Source organism: Symphalangus syndactylus, chromosome 3, assembly GCF_028878055.3.
Source record: "Symphalangus syndactylus isolate Jambi chromosome 3, NHGRI_mSymSyn1-v2.1_pri, whole genome shotgun sequence".
NCBI lineage: Eukaryota > Metazoa > Chordata > Mammalia > Primates > Hylobatidae > Symphalangus > Symphalangus syndactylus.
The window spans coordinates 137,372,924-137,388,533 of NC_072425.2; the positions used below are offsets into that span (position 1 = coordinate 137,372,924).

Genomic DNA, 15,610 nt, shown 5'->3' on the forward strand with positions numbered 1-15,610 from the left:
ATGTGTTTGAAAGTGCTTTATAAACTGCAGAACATCGTGGAGATGTACAAATGAGGTCTGTGGGCCACACCCCAGGTGTTGCCTACTGCGAGACAGTGACACAAAATGTGGACAAAGAGATTGATTCCAAGTTGTTGCTTTAAATATATACATACGTACATGTATGTATTACATACATATGCATATTTTCATATATGTGTATATGTCTGTTCATTTAGATAATATACCTTTAAACCTCTCAAGACGCCTTTTTCACAGGCAAAAGAAGCAGCTCTACAGCTAACTTTGTCATCTTGTAAACTGTAACATTCTATATAGATACGTGGCATTTTGAATGCTTACTAACTTTCATCTTAATCTTCTCTAATCTAACACTAAGAATTCGCTTTTAAAAATCAAACATTGCAGAAATATATGGCTTAAAAAGTGGATAACTTCTAGAACCCCACATGCTCTCCGCTGCATCTATGACTAGCAGTTTGACTTAGGGACCTTCAGATTTTTTTCTGTGCTAGTTCTGGTCCTGGAGGCATTCAACAGACAATTCCTGAAATAAACAGCCCTTTGTTAAAAAAGAGAAACCTTTAGGGGTGGAAATACATTTTATATTCTAAAAGCTCTCCAGGCTGCGCTGTTTGGACCTTAGGCTCATCTTCTTGAGTTCTTACTTAGAAAATTGCAGTAAATAGCTTTTTAACTGGCTACCCTGGCTATAGTCATGCTCTCTTCAAATCCATATTCCACAAGGCTGTTAGGATAACTGAACGAAAACTAAAATCTCACTGCAATCGCTCCCCTTTACTTTAGTTCCACCATGCCCTCAGAGTCCCTTCTGAACTCTTTTGTCTTCTGCCATGGGCCCCTGCCTGCTCACCCACCCGTCCTCTCCCTCCCCTACAGCAGCAGTCCCGAATTGCTGGTAGATCCTGAACAGGAAGAGAAAGCGCCGTTTCACCCTCTGCGACTTTGGACACAGCTGCTTCTTCCACTTCCGCTTCCTGGGATGCCTTTCTTTGCTTCTGCTGCCTGGCAAACTTTAATTCATCCTTCAGGGTTGCTCAGAAGGACTTTTCTTCCGAGAGCCTTCTTCATCTCATTCCCTTTTCTCTAGCTATTCTCCTCCCTGACAAAGTGAATGGCAGCCTTTTCTTTGCCACCTCGTACCTGCTTCTGAATGTTAGAAGTACTGCTCTGTAGGCGATGACTCTGACTTGCACAGCCTCTCAATTAACCTGGGGGCTTCCTATTCATCTTTGTGTCCCTAGTGCCTTTTGGTATACAATAGGTGCTTGGTAAATGTTTGTTGAACTAAACTGAACTGGAAAGGGAACCTTTATAGGGCAGGAAACTGTGTTTCATTCACGCCACATAGAAGACCACCTTTTCCCGCTGCTGTTAAACAGACCTCAGGCTGCCTCACTTGATTTGGGGTGCCACAGGAGTACAAGAGACAAGGAAGACCTCAGGTTTCCTGGAAGACTAAACCATGAAAATTACCAGAGATAACCATTTGCTTCATTTATCCAATGCCCTTCAGAGGCAAGCTTCCAAATCACAGGTTCACTCAGGAAATGCCAAAGAGATTCCCATTCAGACCTGTTGAAAACTTCACTCTCAATAACTATTTAGGCCACAACTATGTGTAAAGTCCCAGACTACACTTGTAAGTGTAGCCTGGAAATGTTTACCCCAACTGTGCACCATACATAAAAGCAATATAGTACACAGAAGAGGCTGGAGTGAACAAGCACCTCTCAGTAGCTTCCAGAAGCCCAGAATTCTGAGTGGAAGGCCCTGTGCAGCTGCCTCACAGCATGGTACAGGGGGAAGGGAGGGGTCTGGAGGTCAAATAACCATGTAGAGAGTCAGGCTCTCCTCTTCTTAGCTGTGTGATGTTGGGAATGTTGCTTAAATTCTCTGAGCCTTGGTTCCCGTGTCTGTTAAAACAGTTTGGTAAGATTACTTCCCTCATTGAATTATCAAGAAGAATAAATGATGGTATATTTGAAAGTGTTTCTCATCTCTACAGTGCTTTAAAAATATTTTTTCTCTTTCTTGAGCTGATGCTCCTGTAACTAATCTGTGTAGTGCTTCATGATCATAAGTTGGTGCTGTACGTGTGTGTGTGTGTGTGTATGCGCGTGCACGCATGTGTACATTCAGGACAGGACATGTGCACTTCCTTTTATTGGATTCATCTGGAACCCCACAGTAAAATACACACTGGGACAGAGATTTCATGACATTCCTGAGCCACCTTTTTCCCCTCTTTACCTCTTCTCCTCCTAATGGGGGAGGTAAGAGCAAATATCACACCTTGTAGTTGCTTTGTATATGTGAGACTCAAGGAAATACAGGATGCTGGCCCCAAAGCCAAGTGCATTATGTTTCCATATCAAACAGATGTGTGTTTATCTGATTCTGAACCTTGCCCTGCATAGTCATTGAGAACTCTGAGTGGGGTTCAGAGTTCTTTCTTTTGACTGCGACTAAATCTCAGTAGGGGAACAGCAGGATTAGGGCACAACTGAGTTATTATAATAGCCAGAGTAGGCAACAATTTCAGAGTGATAAAAACAGATGACAGAGACACGCGGCAGTGCAGTAGAATGAACTGGACACCGGACAGGGAGTTAGCAGATCCGTGCTAATCAGCCCTGGCTTGGTCTTTAGGACTAACTTGACTGCAGCTCTAGCTGTGTTTCCCTGAGCAAGTTATTTTCCATCTCTGGCTTCAGAATTCATACTGTAAAATGAACCAGGTGATGTCTATATTTCCTTCCAGTTCTGATGGCGAAGGAAGGGAATCAACATGTTTCGGAATATCTGCCATACACCTAGTACAACCTACACCAAACAACTTTGAAGAGTCTGTAATTCTATAATTCCATCACACAGAGAGAGTGAGGATTGTGTGGAAATATGGAGTCAGACCGACTTAAACTGAAATCTCAGCTTTATTATTTACCAGCAGTGTGACTTTATGCAAATTTCTTAATGTCTTTAAGCCTCGGTCTTTTCATCTATAAAATGGGTCTTGTAACATAGTAAGCATACTTATATGCTTATAAGTCTACTCCTACTCTCTCTTTATACATTATAAATTTCTTTTCTTTTTTCTTTCTTTTTTTTTGAGATGGAGTCTAGCTCTGTCGCCCAGGCTGGAGTGCAGTGGAGCAATCTTGGCTCACTGCAAGCTCCGCCTCCCGGGTTCACACCATTCTCCTGCCTCAGCCCCCCGAATAGCTATGACTACAGGCACCCACCACCACACCTAGCTAATTTTTTGTATTTTTAGTAGAGATGGGGTTTCACCGTGTTAGCCAGGATGGTCTCGATCTCCTGACCTCGTGATCCGCCACCCTCGGCCTCCCAAAGTGCTGGGATTACAGACGTGAGCCACCACACCCGGCCTAAATTTCTTGAGTAGATTTCATCTGGTCTATTTCTCTTCTTTTTGGAGGAATAATCTAGGACTACACAGATGAGTGAAGTAATGTAACATTAGGTCATGCAACTAGTTGGAGGCAAGGATGGGTCCCGAAGTCAGGATCTGATTGATTCTGAGCCTTGTGCTTATTTGCTGGATGTCTTTTTTATCATCCCCACTGGGGACAGCAAAGTCCTTCCCTGATAAGCAGCCCAGGGATATGTTAAAACAAACAAACAAACAAACAGAAAGAACAGTGTGATGATGAACTGCATTTATACACTAGACACTTCCCAAGAACAGCCACCGGGCTTGGAAACAGTTCTCAGAGTTTGATGCTTAGCATTTCTTCCCCCTCCCACACCCTCTCCTTCTGCCATTTCACTTATTTAGGGCAGAACAGCCTTCTGTGGGGGAAAATCAAAAGTTCTGTGTCGTACTTTTCCCTAGTCAAAGAACCAGAGAGGGTAGCTCTGTCCTCTTCTACCAGGTAGGCCACCAAAAGAACCAGAGGTGATCAGGTTCACAAAAGAGAACTCCCATCAGTGCAGCTGCCCACTGGGGAGGTTGCTGCAGGTGTCTCAGGAGGGCCCCACAGCAGTGCTTTGGTTAAAATGATTCAAGTCCTGGGCACCATGAAGCATTGATGAGGGTGGGTCTGCCATGAGGGCACAGCCCCATCCCAACATTTTTAGAACCGAATTCAGGGTATTTATATTCCAGAGGGAGAGGAAAACTTTTATGGGCTTAAAATGAAGGGGTTTTTCATGCATGTGTCAGCACTAGCAATGCTATGTCCTAAGAACTGAAGCCAAAGCATTAAATAACATGACTGATAAGATTGTTGCATTTCCAGAGTAGGCACAAGCAGGACAAATAAGGATGGCTTTTTAGAAAGCGTCTTTTCAGCAGTAGCAACAAATAAGGATGGCTTTTTAGAAAGCATCTTTTCAGCAGTAGCAACCCCACGTGGTTCCAGCCTCCTAGGAGCCATATGTCTCCTTTCTTCCATCCCTCCTTTGTGTAGAAGTTTGATGCTCTCAGGGTGATAATCTCAGTTTGCATGGCCAAAGGCACACCTAGGCTGCTATATAGTAGGTTTGATTAGAGTCAAACCTACTCTAGGGGCTGGATGAGGTCATCTCCCCAAGCACTTCCTAGAGGCATCTGAGGAGGCAGGAGCCTTGGACTCCTAAGGAACAGCTAAGAGCCATGGAGATGGGAGAATCCCCCAAGCAAAAATGCAGCTGATATCTCTTGGGGTGCTTTCAGCCCTGTTCACTTGAGAGGAGTTACCCATCTGCCCCATTCCATCACTCAGAATATATTTTTAAAATGTTTTCATTTGCCAATCCTTTATATATCAGTTACAAAACAGAAACTCTTCCTCACTGCTAGGGAGAAGTGTAGAAGGAGGGAGAAAGAAAAAAAAATCTTGCCTGTAATTGAAGGCAGGTTGGGAGATGTTCACGCTTTGAAACGCTCCTTCTTGTGAAATGTTTATGAAACACTTTCCACAAACGAGTTATGCAACTGGGACAACAGCTTTGATCATTTTCATCACCAGTGATATATTCATTAGTGTTGAGCTGTCTTCCCCCAGAGAGGGCCCTGTGAAAATGTCATGGGGAGGGGGTTAAAGATGAGTACCCCAGCCCCACCATGCCCCATTCCATGAACCCAAAACAGATGGTCAGTAAGGAGGTCCCACTGAACATCTGGGCCAGAACACCACCTTTTCCATCACCGATGATCTGTTCTCCCTCCTACCCTTGGGATGTGTGTAATATTTTTTGGTAGATAAAGCACCAGAGGAGGGTCAGGAGACCACTGTCTTATCAGACTTTTGCTGGGGTATTGCTATATGAGTTTATAACCATCTGTGAAGCTCTCTGAGCCTCTGTGAGATGGAAGGGTGAACACTTGTCCTCACACCTCCTGGCTATGAGGGTAAAGCCAAGGAGGGATGTAGAAAGGGCTTCCACCTCCTTGGAAGGGGCTCTCTCCTTCCAGAATGAGGCTACTGCTTTCTGAAGTAAGTGATGTCAGAGAGTTCACTGGGATCAGAACAGATAATCATCCCTGATACCTTTTTACCTCCCTGGTCACTGCCCAAGACTCAGTATAATACCTTTGCACAGCACAGTGGGTGGAGAAGATCCCAAACTAACAAAGCTTGTCCAATAGCCGGACAGGCTGCTCAGTGGCTGTGGCAGGGCAGAGCACCCTGTGGTGGCCCACGTCTCCAGGGATGCGTCCGTCCCAAGTAAAGCCTGGAGCAACCCTCCACTTGCGTGAGAAGAACTGCCAAAGAGACCCTGGAGATGATCTTCTTGATTCCAGGCAGGCTGTGGGTTTGGTTGGGTTTTCACAAGCACGGGGGAGATTGGGTTTTCATCCAATTTGCCTCCGGTTCTCACATTAGAAGTCAATGGGATCCAACATAAGTCTCTCTATCTCATCTTCCAGATCCACAACCAACACCCAGTTGCCTGGAAAGGTTCCAACCTTTTCCCCTTAACAGCTGTAAAAAGGGATTTTTGTAAATTCAGGAAGACTTTATTTCTTAATTTCTTCATTTCTGAACCCCTGAGAGTGTCAAAGATGTCTGTTGGAGGCCATGGGAATTGTCAATGTACCCTTCCTCCTTCCTGTTGAGCTCAGCTAATAGAGACCGCTGATCAAAGCTGAGATATGAGAACTTGTCCTCAAGAAAGCAGTGTCCTTTATTGTCTTTCAATTTGGTTTGTTTAGGGTTGTCTTCTTTTGGGGTTACTATCAGCACTTCACACCCAGAAGGTAATGAATTATGAAAAATAAAAGATTCCATATCCAAAGGAACTGTAAAGAAGATAAAAATAAATAAATAAAAATTATAAAAGAGTAAAAAGTTGGTCAAACAAATCAGAAAAATAATGCAGAGGGTTGTCAGAAAGCCCCCAAACTTACACCCAAAGGGCTTTTCTGCTATCACGCACTTCATTTTTACAACTGGGAGGTCGGGAGTGCCCCCCAAAGAGTCTGAAGGGCAATTGATCCAGGAAGCAGATGAAAGGGTGCGTTTTCTTTTATGATGGCGCTGGTTTCTGAAATTAAGTGTTGCAGGAAGACCTGGCACAGATTCTAACAGATAGCGCCCAGGTTGGAGGCAAAGCACATGTTTTCAAGCTCTGTCATAGCTGCCTCTCCTTATCTCTCCCTTGTGCATAATGAGTCTACAGAGGAACCCTGCCACTTGCCTCTGAGATGGAACTGGGCCAAGCTGCCAGAGGCTGTTCCACCAGCATGATTTTACCTCCAGTGCTCCACATTCTCCCTCTGTCCCCCTTCCTCCATCCTGCCTCCCCAGTACCCTCTGGGATGGCGGATGCCTGGGGGCAGGAGGAGGTTATGCAGGGAAGAGGTGGGGACCACAAAGGCTTGGCTTAAGTAAAATCCCCTCTCAGAGCAAACCTTAAAGTTGTAGTGGTGGTGGTCATTTTGAAATAAGTAGTTTATCATCTATTTCTAGTTTTTTTTTTAAACTAGCTAACACATGTTTTCCTGGAATCTAAGGATGTGGAAACTCTCATTTTGGGGAGAAGAACTAGGACACTAGAGTTTCTTAGAGGTGCCAAGTGTGGATGGGCACAGCTGAAGGGGCATGGGGCAATGAAGTGGGACTCTCGGAGACAACTCCCAGGCAGCCATGTTTTTTGAGTTTTCTGAACGTCTGACTCTCGGCCCCCACAGTGCTATTTCCCATCTCTCCCCCTTCCTTCTCTTTGCTTCCAGAGTTCCATAATAGTCTCCTTAAGTGAGAGGAATGATTTCCAAAGACTGTCCCTGAAACAGCCATCTTCTTACCAATTTCTGTGCAACCAGGGCTTCTTGGTGTTATTTAGATCTGCTTTGTCTAAGAACACAGCAGCAAGCCGGATGGGCCAGGTCTACCAAATGCACTAGGGAATTGGAATTTGTAATTCCATTTGTCAACAGATAGGGAGAAAAATCATGGACTATCATAAAATAGATGGGGAAACTGAGTCCCATAGAGGCTGAGTCCCATAGAGGCTCAAGATTACATAGTAAATTAGAGTCAGAGTTAGGGCTAGAAACAAGGTCAGCATTCAGTGCACCTGTTCAACATTTTCTTCCCTGTACCTCATTGGAGGCTGTGGAGACATGGGTTTTGCTTATGTCTTTTGTTCAATTCATGTTCATTGGGTTTTCACTACGTGAAAGGCACCATATTTAGGACATTAGCTCCCTCCTCAGTCTCCAGTGTTAGTAGGATCTTCCTAATTGTCCAACCAAAGAGAATTCTTTTTTCATTTTATTTAACTTTTATTTTAAGTTCAGGGGTACATGTCCAGGTTTGTTATATAGGTAAACTTGTATCATAGGTGTTTGTTGTACAGATTATTTCATCACCCACATATTAAGCTGAGTACCAATTAGTTATTTTTCCTGATCCTCTCCCTCCTCTCACCTTCTACCCTCCAATAGGCCCCAGTGCGTGTTGTTCCCCTCTGTGTATTCTCATGATTTAGCTTACACTTATAAGTGAGAATATGTGGTATCTGGTTTTCTGTTCCTGCGTGAGTTTGCTAAGGATAATGGCCTCCAGCTTCATCCATGTTCCTGCAAAGGACATTATCTCATTCCTTTTTATGGCTGCATAGTATTCCGTGGTGTATACATACCACATTTTCTTTATCCAGTCTATCATTGACCGGCATTTAGGTTGATTCCATGTCTTTGCTATTGTGAATAGTGTTGTGATGAACATAACCTGTGCATGTGTCTTTATAATAGAGCTGTTTATAAGGAATTCTTTCTTTAGTGATCCAAAGCACCATTTTTTTCCATAAGGACTAAGCACAAGTTTAGCTGTTAGTCTGAACTTTTAACTTAGGTTAAACTAACACAAACAGAAGGTATTCCAGGATGTCAGTGATATTCGCAGTGTAGACCAAGAAAATGGTTTAAGCCAGCATCTCTATGGCTAAGAGTTTCTATCTGGATAGGGAACAACCAGATGTCCGCATAGGAGGGTCTCCCCAATATCTCTTATAAGGTATGGTCTAGAGCTCGTGTCCCCGTCACATTATATGAATTTAAAGTCTCATGGACACCCTCCCAAGGGACTTCCTGAAAAGCTGCAAGAGGGTAATTTTCTTGGGATGGGAGAAGGGGTGAGCATAAGCAACACTTCCTGCCCTGCCCTGGGACACCTGGGAAGCCCATGCGTGGGTGGTTAGTGCTGTCATTGCAGGGTGGTGGAGACTGGAGAGAGGTTGGAAACCACCACGGGCCCCTCAGGCTGTAACTAAAGCATTGGCTGTGAGGGAGACATGCCTTCACCTGTAGGGAGACAGGCAAAGACTGTCACTAAAGCCACACAGGTGAAGGGGGCCAGCTGCAGAGGCAGACACAGAGGATGGAGAGGTGTGGAGACAAATGGGTTGGGGAGGGAGACTCCTCCAGATCAGTGGTGCCCAGATTTTGGGGTTTCATAGATGAGATTCCATTGAGGAAAATAAAACACAGAATTTGGGGGAGATCAGTAAAGGGTTGCCAGTTTTTTACTCTGTGAGATAAAGAGTTTTAAGAATGCCATTTAAGATCACTATCCTGTCCTAAATAAATTTTAACATTCTTCCTCCTAAGAAAAAAAAGAATATCATCTCAGAATTTCTAAGAATTTAATCCATTTTGTTTTTAAGAGACAGGGTCTCACTCTGTCACCTCGGCTAGAGTGCAGTGGCGTGATCATAGCTCACTGTAGCCTCAAACTCCTGGGCTCAAATGATCCTCCCATCTCAGCCTCCCAAGTAGCTGAGACTATAGGCATGTAACACCATGCCTGGCTAATTTTTTTTTTTTTTTTTTAGTTTAGAGATGAAGTCTTGCTATGCTGCCCAGGCTGGTCTCAAATTCCTACATCGAGCCCTATTTTTGAAAGTCACTACACTATCATTGTTTTTGTCATTTCAGGGCCACTCACAGAGGCCTCTGCCCAGCTGTCCTGGCTAGAAGGGCACACACAGGCAGGAAAAGTAAGCTGCAGCCCTGTAGGCCCAGGGCTAGCTCTCTCCTCTCTAGGCTGGTCACTCCTTTCCTGCCTGAATCTTCCTGCCATTTCCATCTCTGACTGCCTGATGGGATCCAGTACTGACACTCTCCTCTTGCTTCCACTTGCAGATTAAAACCGAAGATCTCAGTGACTCCCTGCAGCAGACCCTCTCCCATCGGCCATGCCACCTGAGTCAAGGACCTGCCATGATGTCCGGAAACCAAATGTCTGGGGTAAATGCCAGCCCATGTCAGGTAACCCTGATATTCACAGTGGGCCAATGTGTTTAACTCAATCTCTCTGTGAAATGCTCAACTTCCGTGCTTGGTACTCTGTGAATCCATATCAGTCTAAAGAACCCCCTGCAGGCAATGTGGGAAAGAGATTTGGAGGCTGTGAGTGGGGTTCTAAAACAGTCCTCTTATAGGTGAAGCCTGGCTAGGGATGTGAAGAAGGAGAACTCTGCTTCTCAGGGACAAAAAGGAGCCAGGCTTGCCAAAGCCAAGGACCTAACAGCTGTGCTGCCGGTGTCTGCCAGCCACATTCAGGGGAATCCTAAGTTGACAGCTGCTGCTGCAGTTAGAGAACGTTTCTGTCCCCAGTGGGCCCACTCTGCCTCCCCTAAGGTTTTATGTTAGAGCCAAACTGGAATGGAGTGTTGGTGGGGGAAGAAAGACGCGTCTGAGATAGTAACAGTCAAGGTCTGGGAGGGCGCTTATGTGATGAGACCTCAGCAGGAATCACCTGGGGGAGAAAGAGCCACCCCTTTCTGGAAACACATAAGAATATGCATCCGTCCCTTCACCTTCCATTCAGCAAGTCTTCTTAGGTCTTCTCTATGTGCACAAACCTAAGCTCAACCCCATGGGGCACAGAGCTCTGGGGTCTCCGTTGCAGAGGACTCCCAATCCCCCAAGCATCAGAATTATTAGTCCTATGTCCTGGGCTGGTAGGAGAAACCCTGGACTTTTTGTTTAACTAAATTGGTTTTATTAAAAATGAATAGGGCTGGGCGCGGTGGCTCACGCTTGTAATCCCAGCACTTTGGGAGGCCGAGGCGAGCGGATCACAAGGTCAGGAGATCGAGACCACGGTGAAACCCCGTCTCTACTAAAAATACAAAAAAAATTAGCTGGGCGTGGTGGCGGGCGCCTGTAGTCCCAGCTACTCGGAGAGGCTGAGGCAGGAGAATGGCGTGAACCCGGGAGGTGGAGCTTGCAGTGAGCCGAGATCGCGCCACTGCATTCCAGCCTGGGTGACAGAGCGAGACTCCGTCTCAAAAAAAAAAAAAAGAATGAATAGCTTGCTCCACCCCCCAACTCCCACCCGGACACCCTCCAGGAAAGATTCTGGCCCAGGAAACAGCCGAGGCATGGCTTTTAGCATAATTGAGTGGCATGAGATTAAAAAAGAATTGGACAGTTGGGGATTGCATGTTATCTCTAGGATAAACTTCGAGAGATGGGTCATACCCAGGCTTTGCCTTCAGGGCATTTTACAGTCTAGTTGAGAGACAGGACTGACACATACAAAAATTAACTCAGGAGGCAAGGGTTAAGTAACAATATGTAGTAAGGACTCCTAGGCTGAGGGCAGAAGCTGTAACAATACCAGTGTTAATGGAGTAGCTACTATTCGCTAGACACTGGGGATACACAGTGGCATAAAGCAAGGTCAGCCTGCAAAGTCTCCGAGTCTGGAGACCCCTGGGACAGATGTGTGGCAGGCAGATGGGGCTGATGTCCCCAGCTTGTAAATGCTGTGGTGTATGTGTATCTCTCCGTGTGTAGGACATGGCTTCCCTCCATCCGCTCCAGCAGCTCGTTCTGGTTCCCAGCCACTTACAGTCTGTATCCCAGTTCCTGCTATCTCAGACCCAGCCTGGGCAGCAAGGTAAGAACCCTGGGGGTTTCCACATAGACCAAGTCCAGTTAAGGGCTGCTGCTGCTGCTGCTGCTGCTTTTTGTTGGTTGAGGGGGCCTAACTGGAGAGCATGCATCAGTCAGTCACCCATCTGCTATTAAGACCTACTTATCCACCTCAGGGTCTGAGGAAGGGACCCTGGCAATGCTCCTCCAGGCTTAGTCTCCTTCTCTGCTTCCCCTTCCCAGCCTCCTGTTGGGTGGTCTGGCCCACCTCCTCAATTTCGTGGTAAGTGGAGACGGAAGGTGCAGGCGTGGAGCAGAGCTATGCTGTACAAGGCGGGGAAGCGCCCTGGGAAATGCAGTACAGACAAGTCCCAATTCCTTGGAAATCTCTCCTGGACACAGATTCAGACTTGCTGCCTGGAAGCCTGGCTGTGATTCTATTTGGAGAGAGCAGCAGTGCCACCCACAGGTTGTAGAAAGGGTGTTCAGGTTTTCTTTGGCAGGGAAGTTACTCGCAGAGAACTTCTCCCTGAGCAAATAGATTGAACTATTAATAAATAGCTAACATTTCTTGAGCACGATGTGCCAGGAGCTCTTCTGAGTAATTTTTCTGACATTCCTCAAAATAACTTTGTACAGTAGGTAGTTCTATTATGCCTCTGGTGACCTACTGGGAAGTTCCAGAACCGTTTAGCTGAGACCCATACTCTTGGCCATCACACTGTGCTGCCTGTCCCACTCGCATCTCCACCAACTAGGGTCAAAAGTGATGGAGGGTTGGACAGGCTCGATGGCTCACGCCTGTAATCCCAGCACTTTGGGAGGCCAAGGTGGGCGGATCACTTGAGGCCAGAAGTTTGAGACCAGCCTGGCCAACATGGTAAAACTCTGTCTCCACTAAAAATACAAAAATTAGCCGGGTGTGGTGGTGCATGCCTGTAATCCCAGCTACTTGGGAGGTTGAGGCAAGAAAATCCCCTGAACCTGGGAGGCAGAGGTTGCAGTGAGCCAAGATTGCACCACTGTCCTCCAGCCTGGGTGACAGAGCAAGACTCTGTCTCTGAAAAAAAAAAAAAAAAGTGATGGAGGAAGTATAAACTCTCTCCTGTTGTACAAATCCCAAGGAGAGGCTTTGGAAATCCAGAATCCAAACAAAATGCAACTCTGCCTTCCGCCCTTAGCACCTGCACAAATGACAGTCACTGTCCTTAGTTTCCAAGGCACCTCAGAATATTACGGTGATGAATGAGACCCTATTTGAATTTCTAAGTGTTTATTTTGGTTAAAAAATAAACATCATACTCCTGGAATGGAAAAGGGAAGGTAACAGTTTAATTTGTTTTCAGAAGACTGGAGAGTGCCATGAAAATGCCCCAGGCTCATAACCACCTAGGTCAGTGTATGTTGCAGTGATGGAAAGACACTTCCAAATTTGGAGTCAGAAAAATTTATTGGTTTCTTTAAAAAGTCACTTGCTAACTGTGTGTTTTGGGGAAAGTTACCTAACCTCTCTGAGCTTCCATTTCCTCTTCTGAAAAAATGGGATAATAGCAAGGCTCTGCCTCATGAGATTATTGAGAGTCACTTGAAATAATGCATGTGAAAAGGCCGTATCCATTTCAACTGCCATGTCAGAATTGCCATTAGTACCCAAGCCTCTCAACTCCCAGTTCAGAATTCCTTGTAGGAGCTTTCTTGGTTATGTATTTTAATAATGAACAATGAAGCCCTGACTTTTTTAGACTGAAAAGCATAAAGGTCAACATCAGCAGATGCTGTATGTACATTGTGACCCAGAACAGCCTCGGGAAAACAGAGACCCCATAGTGCTGTTGAGTGACAAGCGATTGGGGTGACCAACCCCATTGTCTGCTTTGGTGGTTTGATGGCCCCACTCCTGCTGGGAGAGTGAGCCACCAACCAGGCGGAGTCCCTCATGTACAGTTTTCATGGGGAGGATGGAGAAGCAGGTGTAATACATAATGCTCAAGGGAGTTTCCAGACGCTTGGCCTTGGACTTTCTCTCCTCTCTCAGCCCTCTCTCCCAAGTATAAAATGTCCTGGTCAGCCAGATGCCTCTGGCTAAGGCCCACTGCCCTTTAGAGCTGTATGGTCGCATCTGCTTGGTCTGGCATCCTCGCAGATTTGGTTGGGCCTCTGTAGCCATAACCAGCTACTTCTCCTGCAGGGAAAGCCAAAATCCTCAGCCCTAGCTTGAGTTCTCCGCAGCCACCCTGCATCCCTTCCCTTCCCGGGTTTCTTCAGCTCTGGTAATCAGATCCCAGAGTAGATCCTCCTGACCCTCCTTAGCCTCTGCGCCTCTCCAGACAGGCGGGCAGGTGGAAGGACTGGTTTGGGGACTGCTGTTTACATGTCTGTTTATCCCTGTATCTGATTTGCCTCCACCTGTATGTGGCAATGCCTGGCAGTGCCAGGAGGGCCTCTCCATGGGACTTGAGGTGGGTGGAGGGACCTGATCAGGTGGCAGGGGGTGGGGACAGTGATCGTGGTGCCAAAGTTGTAGCACATGTCTTTCAAATAGCCTGGATTTTATTTGTCTGTTCCTTTGTCCCTCCCCTTTTACCCAGGTCTGCAGCCAAATCTCCTCCCCTTTCCACAGCAACAAAGCAGTCTCCTCCTCCCACAGACTGGGCCGGGACTGGCATCCCAGGTAAACAACCCCATTCTTCCTGTTTCCTCTAGGAATGTCTCAACTCTCACTGAGTTTAACTCACTGGTTTCCCCCTACCCCTTTAACAGGGCACTAACCCTTCTGGGGAGAGGGGACAGCAGGGAACTATCCGTTGGCACAGGGGAAATCCAAGCTACAGCAAGGGGGGGACAATTTACCAAGTGTCACTGGTGGGGCCACAGTTAGAACCCAGAGATTCCAGCTCCCAGGCCAGCCTCCTTTGTGCTCCAGGCACTGAACTCCAGCCCTGCACAGGCCCCAGCATTGCTCCTCTGAGAGCCAGGCTCAGCTAACTTCTCAGGCATACCAAGATGGCCACAAACTCTACCTAGGTGCTCTCAAGCCCGAAGAGGGAGACTAGAATACCACAGACCTGATGTCCCAGACCACAAAGCCAGCGCCTTTCACCTCTGGGCCACTATTCCAGATTGCCTCCTGCAGTGGGCACATATATAGGCCAATGGGCTGAGGTCTGGGAGAGGGGTTGTTTGCAGAGCTGCCATGGTTCCACACAGCACCTTTTTTCCAACTAGGAAAAAGGCACCTTTTCTTCTGGCCAGGTGCAGTCTCATGCCAAGGTGCACAGATTGGCGACAGCAGCATGAGCTGTATCTTAGCTGCCATTCCTCCCCTGATCTGGGTGCCCCTGTACAGTTAATAACCTGCACAGCTGCATGAGATGGCTCTGCACAGATGGTTGGGCAGAATGGTTGGGAAGGACTGCAGAGATCGCTGTGCTAAGATCCCCGTGGCTCACCAAGAGCCCTGCCTTCGGAGAGGGCTGAGGCCACTAAAAGTACCTGGAGGGGAAGCTTGCCATCTAGTGGTTGAAATGGGAACACCAGCCTCATAAGCTGCTCTTCCACCTCCTCCTGGCTGCCCTCTCCAGAATCTCGTAGTCATGGGCTTACAGCTGGAAGAGATCTTAGAATATTCAAGATCAACTCTCATCTCTTATCATATTTTGGCATGGAGAGACTGGTAGCAGAGAGACCACATAGAAGATTATGAAGATCATTCAGGGGAAGGGTCATAAAGGATTGGCTTAGAGTTGTGGCAATAAGAAAAGGGGATTATTGAGGAGATGCTTTGGGAAGTTGAATCAGTGCAGTTGCCAGTGGATTGGAGATGAAAGGAGGAGGGAGAAGGTCTATCAGAGAGCCCCGTAAGTCTTTGTCAAATGAAAGAACAAACGATTTAATGAAAAGGAAGTTTCAAAGAGGACTGGGGCTTTGTCCTGAGGGTCTGGTCTATGCCACACTCTCCTCACACATCCCCTCCCTGCAAACTGAGACCAAATTCATGATGGTTTCAGACTAAAAGACCCTTCACTGGGGGAAAGACTCCTAAACTTCTCTCTGGTCCTTTCACCTTCTTCATCATAAGGATGCCTATCTGAATGGTAAACCCAAATATCCCAGAGAAGAAGTAACGTTAACCCTAGTCTACAAAAAGTAAATCAAAAAGGAGAGAAGAGGTGGATTTAGCCCTTTGAGCTGGACACATTGCCTGGACCCCTAGGCCCAGATCCCACTCTATCCTTGTGGAATGATCGATGTCTT

The 15,610-nt window shown here is 46.5% G+C and overlaps 1 protein-coding gene across 4 annotated transcripts in view; it reads left to right on the forward strand.

Annotated features, from left to right (window-relative positions):
* Positions 1–15,610, forward strand: part of POU2F3 (POU class 2 homeobox 3) — an 84,138-nt gene that overhangs the window by 53,816 nt on the left and 14,712 nt on the right. For all 4 annotated transcript variants that reach the window (XM_063636626.1, XM_063636627.1, XM_055273495.2 and 1 more), the window contains 3 exons: positions 9,617–9,742; positions 11,279–11,381; positions 13,945–14,027. In XM_063636626.1, the coding sequence (XP_063492696.1) occupies positions 9,617–9,742; positions 11,279–11,381; positions 13,945–14,027 (312 nt within the window). The remainder of the gene's footprint in view (positions 1–9,616; positions 9,743–11,278; positions 11,382–13,944; positions 14,028–15,610) is intronic.